The sequence below is a fragment of the Hemibagrus wyckioides genome, linkage group LG20 (assembly GCF_019097595.1).
Source record: "Hemibagrus wyckioides isolate EC202008001 linkage group LG20, SWU_Hwy_1.0, whole genome shotgun sequence".
In the NCBI taxonomy this organism is placed as follows: Eukaryota; Metazoa; Chordata; class Actinopteri; order Siluriformes; family Bagridae; genus Hemibagrus; species Hemibagrus wyckioides.
The window spans coordinates 14714242-14728025 of NC_080729.1; the positions used below are offsets into that span (position 1 = coordinate 14714242).

The 13784-nt window shown below is 40.9% G+C and overlaps 1 protein-coding gene across 2 annotated transcripts; it reads left to right on the forward strand.

Moving 5' to 3' along the window:
- Nucleotides 1-1107: 1107 nt before the first annotated feature.
- ralbp1 (ralA binding protein 1) lies at nt 1108-13231 on the forward strand. Of its 2 annotated transcripts, none has more exons than XM_058418848.1 (10): nt 1108-1232; nt 2972-3307; nt 6735-7172; nt 7746-8095; nt 8586-8747; nt 9115-9246; nt 9623-9733; nt 9965-10086; nt 11473-11593; nt 11745-13231. In XM_058418848.1, the coding sequence occupies exons 2-10, from the start codon at nt 3058-3060 to the stop codon at nt 12075-12077; spliced, it is 2019 nt and encodes a 672-aa protein (XP_058274831.1). In that variant the 5' UTR covers nt 1108-1232; nt 2972-3057; the 3' UTR covers nt 12078-13231. The 2 variants fall into 2 exon arrangements, with proteins under 2 accessions (XP_058274831.1, XP_058274832.1); XM_058418849.1 differs by having other exon boundaries at nt 1167-1232; nt 2976-3307.
- The last annotated feature ends 553 nt before the right edge of the window (nt 13232-13784 follow it).

Below are 13784 nucleotides of genomic sequence, written 5' to 3' on the forward strand. Positions count from 1 at the left end.
GAGATCACATTTTACTCTGTTCTGGTGTTTGATGTGGAACCAAGCTGAAGCTCTTGATCGGTATCTGCATGATACTGCATTATGCATTTCACTGCTGCCACATGATTGGCTAATTGAATAATTGCATGAGTGAACAGGTGCAAAGGTGTTCCTGATAAAAATGAATAAGACAAAAAAAAACAAATGCATCTTGTTATGTTAAACAGAAGTCTTCTTTCCTGTGGCAGTAAACAGTGACATTTACAATAGACTAACAGTGGAGACTATTAAATACAGTAAACATGTAAACTGTTAGAAGACTTAGTAGTAGTAGAACTACGAGGAGGAGAAAGAGTAGTAGTAGTAGTAGTAATATTAGTAGTAGTTGTTGTTGTTCAGGATAAGGGTGTGTGCCAAAAGCCATAAATGTAAATGTGGCTGGTATCCTTTAACTGCCATTTTTGCATTTACACTACATTGCCAAAAGTTTTGGGACACCCCTCCAAATCTTTGAATTCAAGGTGTTTTTCAGGGGTTGGGCTTTTTCATGTTAAGTCAGTCTAAGTTTCAGACATACACTATATTGGCAAACGTTTTGGGACACCCCTCTAAATCATTGAGTTCAGAGGTTCGGCCTGGCCAATTAGCTCCAGTGAAAGGAACACTTAATGTGTTCTATCAGGTTAAGGTCAGGACTCTGTGCAGGCCAGTCAAGTTCCTCCACACCAAATTCGCTCATCCAGGTCTTTATGGACCTTGCTTTGTGCACTGGTGTGCAGTCATGTTGGAACAGGAAGGGGTCATCCCCAAACTGTTCCCACAAAGTTGGGAGCATGAAATTGTCTGAAATGTCTTGGTATGCTGAAGCATTAAGAGTTTCTTTCACTGGAACTAAGGGGGCCAAGCCCAACCCCTGAAAAACAACACCTGAATGGAGGGGTGTCCCAAGACTTTTGGCAACATAGTGTATATGTTTATACGTGTGTGTGTGTGGGATCTGAGGTATTCAAGTATTACGATTTATTCAACATTACTGTCATGTACACATTTTTATTTTGCTTTTATCTGGATTTCCTCTTATGCCATAGACTGTTAAAAGCCGAGAAGATATTAGACGGATTTCAGAGGGCGAGCTGTAGCCATTACCTACATTACCCAGAGTTCAAAACAGACGCAAACTGCGCAAACTCGCGTCGGAGCTGGCACGAAAACACGGCAACAGGAAGCAGCTCTGTGAAAATGACTCCTAGCAGGTTGGTGCAGGAAATTAATTCAGGATCTTTCATTATGTTTGTGGACGGATCGTGCGCTTTATTTGCCCTTGTTTATGTGCGAGTTTTGGTCTCGTATTGGCTCTCAGAGCTGCCACTGGATATTTAACACACATCCTTCACAGGGCTTTGTGAACTAGCTCAGCTAACTGACCAACACTTAGCCAGTTAGCATAGAGGGCTAGCTGTGTAGCAAAGAAAAATAACACATTAGAAATGGTGCTGAGACTGTAAAAGGTCATTTGGAATATTTCTGTATTATCTCAAAAGCTCATTAAGAATGTAACCCTGATTAACTTGGCACCTAAAGTCAATGAGAGCGTTATATCGCTTCACTTCCTTCGTGTCTGCTTGTTATAATGACATGTATGGTATTTGATTATATACATTAGCGAGAATAGCGTTCTCATTAGCGTTATTATAGTCGTTTAACGTAAACATGATTGTCTTCGATCTGTTGTATTTAATTTATTTGGTCCAGTTCATGACAAAGAGACTTGACAGGTCTGTTAACTGCCCAGTCGTGCGGAAATGATGTACAGAGTTCGCCAAGTGTTTCCAGGCGAAAGTGGCTAATGCACGCTAATAAAAGGCGCTGGACATCGCTGGATGACGTTATAGACTCATTTGCATATTCAAATGAGTCAAATCATCTTTATCAAGAATGCAGACACAAAAAAGGTAGTGGTAGTGAATAGTAAATAAATAGACATGGAAAAAGATGGAATAACATGCTTTTATTTCTTATAGATACAGACAAGTGAAGAACAATTAATTGTGTAGGCGGGACAGACAGTGGGGATCGGTGATTGGTTGTTGTAAATAATGGTGGTCAGTGATTGGTTGTAGGGAACAGTGGTGTTCAGGGATAAGTCATTGAGGAACAATGTTAATTAGGGATTGGTTTTTGGGCAGACTCGTGTGCAGCGATGGCTTGTTGGGAACAATGTTGGCTTAGGGCAGGGGTGTCCAATCTTATCCGCAAAGGGCCGGTGTGGGTGCAGGTTTTCATTCCAACTGAGCAGAAGCCACACCTGAGTCCACTGAAAGCCAAGATCAGTTGATGAGCCAGTTGGAATCAGGTGTAGCTTCTGCTTAGTTGGAATGAAAGCCTGCACCCACACCGGCCCTTTCTGGATAAGATTGGACACCCCTGGCTTAGGGGATGTGGAAGTGTTTAGGGTGTTGGACTACTTGTTGGAAGGTCGTCAGTTCAGATCCCAGGTTCACCAAGCTGCCACTCATGGGCCCTTGAGCAAGGCCCTTAACTCTCAATTGCTCAGTTTATGTATATTAAATGTGATTAATAATTTCAGTATATGAAATGTGGTAGCTTAGTGGTTAAGGCATTGGGCTAGTAAACAGAAGGTTATGATTTTGAATCCCGGGTACATTAAGCTGCCACTGCTGGGCCCCTGGGCCCCTGAGCAAGGCCATTAACCCTCAATTGTTCAGATGGATTAAAAAAGTGAGAGAAAGTCAATCTGGATAAGGGCCAAATGCCTGAAATGTAATGTTGTACCACACCCACACATTGGGTACAGTTGTGATTAATGATTGGCCATGTACTTTGTTTTTTTTTGGTTTTTTTTAAATAAGTTGCTGCAAGTTTGAAACTTTGTTCTCTGTCCGGTGATATAAATATTATCATTAAACTGAAATATTATCATAACATTTCATATGCATAAAATTGATTCTTCATGTTCAATTTACTGTTTCAGATAGTATGGAGAGGTAACCCGTCTTCAGAGTGCCACCGAGAGCAGGGCAGCGTGCCGTGATCAGCCAATAGGAAAGCGGCAGGGCGATGACGGAGTGCTTCCTTCCACCCAATAGCAGCCCTGCAGAGCAGCGGCGAGGGGCGGAGCATCAGAGTGGCGTGCCTCGGACCCCCAGCTCAGAGGAAATCAGCCCCACTAAATTCCCAGGACTGTACCGTACGGGAGAGCCGTCGCCACCGCATGACGGACACCACCATGAGCCACCTGACGCCGCCTCTGATGATGATAAGGAGCACGGCAAGAAGAAGAACAAGTTTAAGAAAAAGGAGAAACGAAGTACGAGATTTTTTTTTCTTATTTCTGTCTTTGCTGGTTTTCTTGTAAGTTGATATTTAAAAAGAAGCCAAAAGAGTAGATATCACTGGCACTCAGACATAAAGGTACTTGATGGTATTTTCCATTGCTAGGATGGTACCAGTAAAATGTGTACATGTTTTCTACCCTTAGAATGGATCTTTTTTTTTACCAGGGAAGACTTTTAATTACCTTTAAAGTTATATCAGTGGTACTAAAAGGATCTTAAATTATTTTAAGTATAACGTTATCACTTTCAGTAAAAAAAGAAAACATAAGTAAAGATACAAATGATGTCTTCTTGTTATCACCCCAGGAAAACTGCTCAGTACCTTTATTTGTGAGAGTGAAGATGGAGCTTAGCACTAGTAATGAGACTAGATTTTAAAAAATATTATTTTACATTTATTTTATTGCTTTTAAATGCTTTGATTTTTTAATGATATGATTTTTAATCATGCTAATATTATAATATTAGTTTATTATAATAAATTTTTATTATAGTTTATTATAATAATAGTTTATTTATAAAACTAATATAAATATTAGTTCATTACATATTTAAATATGTACACCGATCAGGCATAACATTATGAGCAGTGACAGGTGAAGTGAATAACACTGATGATCTCCTCATCATGGCACCTGTTAGTGGGTGGGATATATTAGGCAGCAAGTGAACATTTTGTCCTCAAAGTTGATGTGCTAGAAGCAGGAGAAATGGGCAAGCGTAAGGATTTGAGCGAGTTTGATGAAGGGCCAAATTGTGATGGCTAGACCACTGGATCAGAGCATCTCCAGAACTGCAGCTCTTGCGGGGTGTTCCCGGTCTGCAGTGGTCAGTATCTATCAAAAGTGGTCCTAGGAAGGAACAGTGGTGAACTGGCGATGCACATGGCTGGCACGTGTGATCCGATCCAACAGACGAGCTACTGTTACTCAAATTGCTGAAGAAGTTAATGCTGGTTCTGATAGAAAGGTGTCAGAATACACAGTATATAAGGGTCAGGGCTGTCTTGGCAGCAAAACGGACACCAACACAATATTAGACAGGTGGTCATAATGTTATACCTGGTCAGTGTATATATTTTTGTGTCCTCCCCTCCCCTGATTTCTGCACTGGTCAGGATGTTATTATGTGTGAGAGTTCACACCTCAGCACACTCACATGTTTCCTGTTGGGCACAATTTTCCACACTAAACTAGAGATTATGTGAACACTTGTATGGGAAAAACAAAACCTGAAATGAGTTCACAGCTGCTTTTCGTTTTATTTCAGTTAGCCAGCTTCCCCCACATAGCAATCAGCTAGTGCTTTCAGCTAATACTATTTAGCTACCTAGCTAAATCTATTTCCCCTTCAGCGGTAGTTATTTAAATTTTAGCTGCTAGCCAAGCGATATACTTAGATTCTTACTTAGATAAGAATTTTATAATTGAAGGTAAACCAAACAGTACACGCTAGCTAAGATGAAGTGAACTATTCTATTGTCTAAACTAATAGCCTGGTTTCCGAAGTAAGAAACGGAACTAAAAATGAACAATTCTTTAGAGGTTTCCTTTCCTTGTAATAGTTTTCTCTTGCTCATTACATTTCTGAGGAAAACAATACACTTTCCGCTCATATTATCTAACACTACATCAGTGCATTCTGTCTAAAATTGTGAAATTTTTGTTAGCCATAAGCATAGCTTCAAGCATTCAAGCATAGCGTTCATAGCTTCAAGCAGCTGATAAATGATTGACAAATCTATAAATCTGAGGACTTTTTACATATTATTTAATATATATCATTATACAACCATATCATTATGTTTTAGGCAGTTTGGATCATAACAGATAGATAGTTATTAGCAATGCAAATTTGTTTCGTCAGTTATCTTTTACTGGATTTAGCTTTAGCGTTCATTGGTGAAAGGTTACTACTGTGTGTGATTTTGGGGTTGTACATCTCTTTCTTTCTTTTTTAAACTCTTTTCATACCTCTCCTTTTATGCTTTAAGTAAATTTAATAGTTTGTGTTTTATGTACTTTATCTCAAGTAAAGATTTTTTTACCACAGTACTTTTGAGAAGAATGTTTTCTTTAACCTCAGTCAAGGTTATTAGCAAGCTAGCTTTATGACAATATGATACCCATTATTTAGCCTCGTGGGCTGTTAGATTTTTTAGTAAACCTGCAATCAGCAAGCTACGTAGCATCAGGCTATTGCAAAACTAAGACAAGGTTGCAAATGAGCTAGCTAATTTTAGGCTCTTATGTTAAACTGCAGCCAAGCTAGCAGGCTAGGTAAAATTGGATTGCAATTTTGGGATTAAAGCCTCCTTTAGCTTTAGCTTCCCCAGTATAGGAGGTTGTTAAAAAACTAGCAATCATTAAACTAGGTATAATCAGGTTTTCTAGCAAGTGTTAGCGTTCACACTCCATTTTACCATTATGTGAGAGGAATACAGGGTGGGGATTCATTTCATGTGTCACACGCAGATCATATGCAAACCTTGGCCTTCTGCCTTTTTGTGGTATTGAATGTGAATAATGATCACAGTGTAGGTTATGATATTAATATTATAATTGTGGAGCGGAACTTGAGTAAGCCTAAAGTTTAGCTCTTAATCTTGACACAGAATTAGCTTATTAATGCAGACTAAAGTTAGTCAGATTCTCAGATTTTAAGTGTCCGGTTCTCTTTCTGCTTTGGATCAGTTCAGCGATTCCCTAACAGCTATCATCCTTTGTAATTGTATTTCACAGAATAAGAACATTTGATGTGTGATGTACTCCACATTGTGTGTCAGATTTTACTCTACAGCTCTGGAGAGAGTACACTGTTTTCCATCCACTAGCTATATTTAGCCAGCCTATTGCAGGGAAGCAGGAAGTGATGGACAGTTTGAGGATGCACCCTGTCAGTCCCTGTCCTCTGTGGGTGTGTATCTGTGGCAGAGCAACGCCTCTGTTTGACTCTAAAGCTCTCTAAGGAGACCGGCTCATAAGTGCTAGCTGATGGGCTCTGATCGCTGTTATGAGCGCAGTTACTGAGAGTACACTCTGCAAAGTAGGTGTCATGGCTCCATAGATGGAGTGCTAAATAGAGAGCGGGTACAGTAGTCTCCCAGGGAATAGTGCTAAATTGTGAGCTGACCTCATTTAAGCGTGTGTTTTTTTTTTTTTATCATCTCCCCTCCATCCTTTCTTTCTTTCTTTCTTTCTTTCTTTCTTTTTTTGGTCATGGCTAACCTTGAGGAAGATTGGCTGGAGGAGAGAGAGGAGGTGGCATGGGATATTTTTCACAGTTTTTTTTATAATCTGCTGGATTGCTTATTGTGGTATCAGGTCTGTAGAGGAGAATGTGAGTTTTGACTCTCTTTCTCTTCTTTCATTTGCTTTCCTTTTGCTTTTCTTTTTCTAGCTGAGGGCTACGCCGCCTTCCAGGAGGATAGCTCAGCTGACGAAGCCGAGAGCCCGTCCAAGATGAAGCGCTCCAAAGGCATCCACGTGTTCAAGAAGCCCAGCTTCTCCAAGAAGAAGGAGAAGGACTTTAAAGTGAAGGAAAAAGGCCCCAAAGAGGAGAAGGCCAAGGACAAGAAGTCCAAGGACTTGACCGCAGCTGATGTGGTCAAGCAGTGGAAGGAGAAGAAGAAGAAGAAAAAGCCAAGCACTGCAGAACCAGAGCCCGTTGCAGTGGAGACTCCAGCTACAGTCAGACCCATTTTTGGTGCACCGTTAGCTGAAGCAGTGAGGAGGACTGCTCTGTACGACGGAATCCAGCTGCCGGCCGTTTTCCGCGAGTGTATTGACTACATCGAGAACTACGGCATGAAGTGTGAAGGCATCTACCGTGTCTCTGGTAAGCTGCATCTATTCATGGAAGCATAATTAGCAACAAGCAGACTTTAATTCCTGAAAGCAGTTTCTCAATATTGCTGATAAGTTAACAAATACAACTGAGCAGCTTTAGTCAAATCCTCAGACTAATTTTATACTGTAGGTCATCCGACATTTGTTAGAGCGTAAATATTAAATATTAGAGTTTAAAATGCATATTAGTTCTCGAGTGGTGCAACAGAATCCCGTGTACACTATCATTAGGGCTTGACATGTTTGAATTCCTACAATGTCATAGCCACCCATGTCCAGGAGTCTTAAGAATTACAGCTGGTCATGCTTTCTAGGTGTGAGGCATGGCCATTACTCTCTCTCATGCCCATGTATGTGTAAGAGGGCAGATAGCGCTTTCCTCGAAGACGTAGCTTTGCGTGTCTCTGAGAAAGCATACAAATGCCTTTACTCTTCCTGTTCAGTAGCTGTTGCGAGTCTAGAGAAGAGCTAGCTTGTTTAGCGAACTAGTGCCAACTCATGTACTATGTTTATGTTAAGCAACGTCTGCTAGAAATCTTGACCCTTTTCACTTTCTGAGCAGGAATGAAGTCGAAAGTGGACGAGCTGAAGGCGGCATATGACCGGGAGGAGTGCCCGTGCCTGGAGGAGTACGAGCCACACACTGTGGCCAGCCTAATGAAGCAGTACCTGCGAGAGCTGCCCGACAACCTCCTAGGCCGAGATCTGGCACCGCGATTCGAGGATGCTTGCGGACGCTCCAGCGAGGCAGAGAAGCTGCACGAGTTCCAGCGGCTGCTGGCTGAGGTTCCTGACGGAAGCAGGCTGCTCTTGTCATGGCTCATCACTCATATGGACCACGTGATCGCCCGTGAGGCAGACACCAAGATGAACATCCAGAACATCTCCATTGTCCTCAATCCCACTGTGCAGGTTAGAGTTAACAACTGATGTTTTAAAAATCATTTTTAAAAAAAGTTATTTTCTACACTTATAATTATCATGAAGATATCTTCCATGGCTTAAACACGGGGCCAGGGTCAGATATTTCTCTTCTAACAAAGCTAGTTTTACTCCTGAATCTGCACTTGTATAGACTTGCATGTTGTCATTTAATATGTTTTCATGCAAGAAAAAATCCCTGTCAGTGCATCTTGTTATCATGAGAAACACATCTCGTTATTACGTAGATAAAATATCTTGTTACTTAGGAGGTTTATCAGTGTGTGAAACAAGGATCTTCTTTAACTTAACTTCTTTGACAGATTGTTCTGTTATAAGAGGAATGAAGCCCTTTGGGACATGATATTATTGGAAATAATAGAAGTTTTTGGGTGGTGACTGTCATATTTTTCTCCTTACATACTGCATCTTCCTACTGCCAAACACTTGTAATGAAAACTCTCCTTCCTCCTGTTTACAGATAGGGAACCGGGTGCTCTATGTCTTCTTCACCCACGTGCGTGAGCTATTCGGAGACGTGGTTCTGAAACCGGTGGTGCATCCTCTGCGCTGGTCCAACGTAGCCACCATGCCAGCCTTGCCTGACACCCAGGAGAGCATTAAAGAGGAGATCCGGAGACAGGTACAGCTTAGAATTATTATTTCAACATTTATGCAACACTTTGGTTTTCTATTCTTATTATACTGTATGCTTGAAACTTCTTTTCAGCATTTAAAGAGAAACCTATTTTTAGGCTTGCCTGACTAGCAAAGGGAAGTGGAGTTTATTTTTGACACATTTGCATATTTTCTAAAAGGAACTTTTGTACATTCCAAAGGAACGTATGATAGACTTATGAGTCTAGATGTTTCAGTTCTGTCATTGATTTGCAATGCAAAGGTCTGTGCTAGGAATAATAATCAGCCGATACTCAGTAATGATCAGTGGCTGACTGGTGCAACGAAAAGCAGTGTTTTGTGTAATAACTAGCGTGTGTGTTTCTCTGCAGGAGTTCCTTCTGAACCGCCTGCACAGAGACCTGCAGGCTGGGATAAAGGACCTGTCCAAAGAGGAGCGCCTGTGGGAGGTCCAGCGTATCCTCACTGCTCTCAAACGCAAACTGCGCGAGGCCAAGAGACAGGCAATGGCGCACACACACACACACACACACCCCATCACTCTGAACATTTTTACCAGTGATGCAGCTTAATCAGCATGCAGAAGAGCATGCTTCTCTCAGACTTCAGCAGAACACTGCAGCCATTCTTTGTCTTTGTAAGTTCTTCACATTGATAAAACCACACGTATTACGTATATAAACTAAGTCTATAATTTAGTATTGGACATAATATCCTGCTAATAATAGTAAGTTGCCCTTGTCTCAGCTGCCCCCATTTTCAAATACTAGGACAGAGGGTACACATTCTGATAGATTTAGGACATTGGCATTTTTGTTTCATCTTTCTTTCACCTTTTCCCCCTCCCACCTTCTTCTTTTTTTTTTTGCATGCACACAGGAGTGTGAGAGTAAAATAGCACAAGAGATCGCCAGCCTGTCTAAAGAAGATGTGTCCAAAGAGGAGATGTCTGAGAATGAAGAGGAGGTCCTTAACATTCTCCTGGCTCAGGTGAGATTAAAGTGGTATGCTGGATTCAGAGAAAATCAGCATGACTATAAGGAAGCCTTGTTGGACATCCCGTGAGGTACATCGTGTTTTCAGGGACTAATGGATGTAAGCTATAGATATCCCATCGATCTATACAGAGAAACGCAATCCCTTGTTACATTTCCAGCTCACACAGAACAATAGGGCTAAATGTGCAGAAGTAAAAACGTCTGCCTCCGACTCGTCCTGTAGGAGAACGAGATACTGACCGAGCAGGAGGAGCTGATCGCTTTGGAGCAGGTCCTGCGCAGACAGATCGCCACGGAGAAGGAGGAGATCGAACGACTGCGTGCTGAGATTGCTGATATACAGAGGTCAGAGTTAAGATGGAATCGTTTTAACAGAGTCTTACACAATAAAGCCACATCAAATATTTATTTCTGGTATCTAATGATTGAATTGGCTATAATGGAGCTAATTCTGTATCCCGCTTCATGATCTCAATCTTGGAGAAGTAGCTTCCACATTTTGTTCTTGTTCTATTTCTCTCGGTAACTTTACATCAACAGAAAATCATGCATTTAGCCCCACATTGGTACTACTACAAAAGTTACCTGAACTGTTTAGCACTAGTACTTCTCCATGTTTTCATTTTCAATTTATAGTTACGACTAATCTTTCTAATTGATGATTTGTAATTGCTTTGGAGTAGTAGTGACTCCAAACTTACATGTGTCCCACAGGAGCGCAGAGAATGTTGTCTACATGACCATTCCTTTAAGCGCTATATACACCGACCAGGCATAACGTTATGACCACCTGCTTGATATTGTGACTGTCCCCTTTTTGCTGCTAAAACAGCCCTGGCCCGTCATACACGGTGTATTCTGATATCTTTCTATCAGAACCAGCATTAACTTCCTCAGCAATTTGAGCAACAGTAGCTCGTCTGTTGGATCGGATCACACGGACCATCCTTTGCACCCCACGTGCATCAATGAGCCTTGGCCACCCATGACCCTGTCTCCGGTTCACCGCTGTTCCTTCCTTGACCACTTTTAATAGATATTGACCACTGCAGACCGGGAACACCCCACAAGAGCTGCAGTTTTGGAGATAACTCTAGCCATCACAATTTGGCCCTTGTCAAACTCGCTCAAATCCTTACACTTGCTCATTTTTCCTGCTTCTAACACATCAACTTTGAGGACAAAATGTTCACTTGCTGCCTAATATATCCCACCCACTAACAGGTGCCATGATGAGGAGATCATCAGTGTTATTCACTTCACCTGTCAGTGCTCATAATGTTATGCCTGATCGGTGTATAATCTGTTTCCTGTTCGTGTGTGTGTGGTTTTTGTCTTTTTTTTTTTCCCTCCGCATGTTATCAGAAATAGGAAAGCTGAAAAAACAGCATCCACATTTGTTCTCGATCTATTTCTCTTGGTAACGTTACAGTCTTTCTCTTTTGTGCTGTATTTCTCCATGTTTCCATTTCTAAGCTGGAAGTGTAACAGTAACATAACTAACAACAGGGATGAAAACATAACATGACCAACACGAAATGCATTTTTGCAATTATTTTAATTTGTCCATTTCTCCAATTTAGGCATATCGTAGACTTACTTTGATTGTCCTGTGCCCCAGATATTCCCAGGTTTTTGACCGTTTTAGGGCAAGTAGTTTGAGTACAGTTGGAATATAAATCATTGGGAAACGCTGACCTAACCACTATGTCTTTTTATACACACAAACAGCCGGCAGCAGGGCCGAAGTGAAACAGAAGAGTACTCTTCAGACAGTGAGAGTGAGAGCGAGGATGAGGAGGAGCTGCAGATTATTCTGGAAGACCTACAGAAACAGAACGAGGAGCTGGAGGTGAGAGAAAAGGGGAGATGATGAAGATTTGTCAATAATAACACATTGCTATATTATGATATTTTGGTATTATTTTGCTACATATTATTATTATTATTATTATTATTATTATTACTCAGTAGCTGAAGTGCTTTGTGGTTTCTGTCTGCAGAACAAGAACACTCATCTGAACCAGGCCATCCACGAGGAGCAAGAAGCTATTTTGGAGCTCCGTGTTCAGCTCCGCCTCCTTCAGAGCCAAAAGCTGCAGCAGGAGCACACAGCTCCTCCCACAGCAGAGCAGGCCCCACCCACACAGCCCAGCCCAGAGGAACGATCCAGAGCAGAGGAGCCGATTAAACGCAACGTACCCGTATCCATGGCTACCCCAAGTGATGCCAACGTCGCCGCTTCCACTACTCCAGCCAATGGGAAGCCGGGAAAGGACGCTTTAAAAGCTTCCCCTAGCAAAACATACGCTGTTAATCAAAATCCACCAATATAGATCAAACACGTGATCGGTTTGTGGCCAGTGAGGTGACGTTTTAAAGATCAGCGCGTGCAATCACTCATAGGTTTGAACACTCAGACCACAACTGTGATAAAAAGATGAATAAATAGCTGAAGGTGAAGGGATTGAACCACAGGGGGTGTGGAAGAGGTGTCATGGTTGTTGGTGGGTTTGTTTTTGTTTTTTTGGAGTGGTGTCATAAACTAAATTAAAATATATCTAATATCTAAAATTCTATCTGTAATAAAACAAAGAGCTTCAACATAAATTTGGTTAGGATTTAATTTTTCTGTTCCAGGTATTGCTGGTTCCAGGATACTGATCTCTCTTGTTCAATTCTGGGAAATTCTAAATATTATTAAGCTCCTTGCTAGAAAAAGGTTCAAATTTCTAACATTGGTCTCTTCATTTCTCTCTAGATCTTTTTGTTTGTTTGTTTGTTTGTTTGTTGTTTTGTTGTTGTTGGGGGGTGGTTGTTAGGGTCCAGACCCAGGATTATGATCGAAGAAGTCTGCAAAGTTATTTCCGAAGGTGTGTGTGTGTGTTTTTGTGCTTGAGTGTGCGAGAGAGATACAACCACTGCGGCATAGGTGAATGACTACAACCGGACCGAAGTTTTACACTGAAGAAATAAAACAGATCAGACGAAGAAGTTCAGATGCTCTGATTTTATATATTTACGTTATTTAAATATCTGTTGTTTTGATTATATATAGTGTTCATGCTAAAGTGAAAATGTTCAATGAATAGAGATCTGGTCAGAATCAGCTGATGGTCACATTGTCAACATGTTGTTTAGGTTTTAAAAAGATTTTGCATCGTGTTTCCACTTTTGTGTTAAGAATATGATGACCTGATTAAATTGTTTGCCAGTAATTTATCACACAGTTATCTAATAATTCTCCAATTTTTTTTTTATTATTATTATTGTTATGACTAAGTTGTCTTTCTAATTGATTGATTATTTGTTGATTGATTATTGCTTTGGAGTAGTAATGACTCCAGACGTACTTATGTGTTCCACAGGAGCCCAGAGAATGTTGTCTAAATGACCTTTCCTTAAAGCGCTATATATATTCTGCTTCCTCTTTGTGTTTGTGTGTGTGGTTTTTGCCCCCCCCCCCCCCCCTCCACTCATGTTATCAGAACTAGAAAATCTGCTTGAATGACTAAATACTGTTTCGGTCCCTATTTTTCTTCTTTGTTGGTTCTAATATGACGTTTTGTGAAGATGACGCTCTTGCATCTTCTTACCATTTAATGTTTTTGTAGCGCCTTGTCTTTACTAGCAGACATATGCTACGAAATACAATAAATATATTATGTCTGAAGCAAGCATTCCAGTTACTGTAATGTTAATATTATGATTGTTTCGGGTGAAGGGTTATTCTAGTTTTACTGCAGAAAGAACAGAGAACCTGTAAGGGTTTGACTACAGCCCTATATCGACTTATTACTTAGTGAATAAGTAAATAACCGGAAGGCTCCAATAACTTCTCAGAAAAGTGTCAACTTGTTGAACCTTGAGGTGGATGAGCTGAAAACGTAGAAAACCCCACATCAGATTCAGCACCTGTCAGCCAAGACTAACTGTCAGTTATGACAACATAGATTGGCTGTTTCTGTACAGTATATTGCCAGAAGTGAATTGCCTAATTCAATTTAGGGGTTGGGCTTGGCCCCTTAGTTCCAATGAAAGGA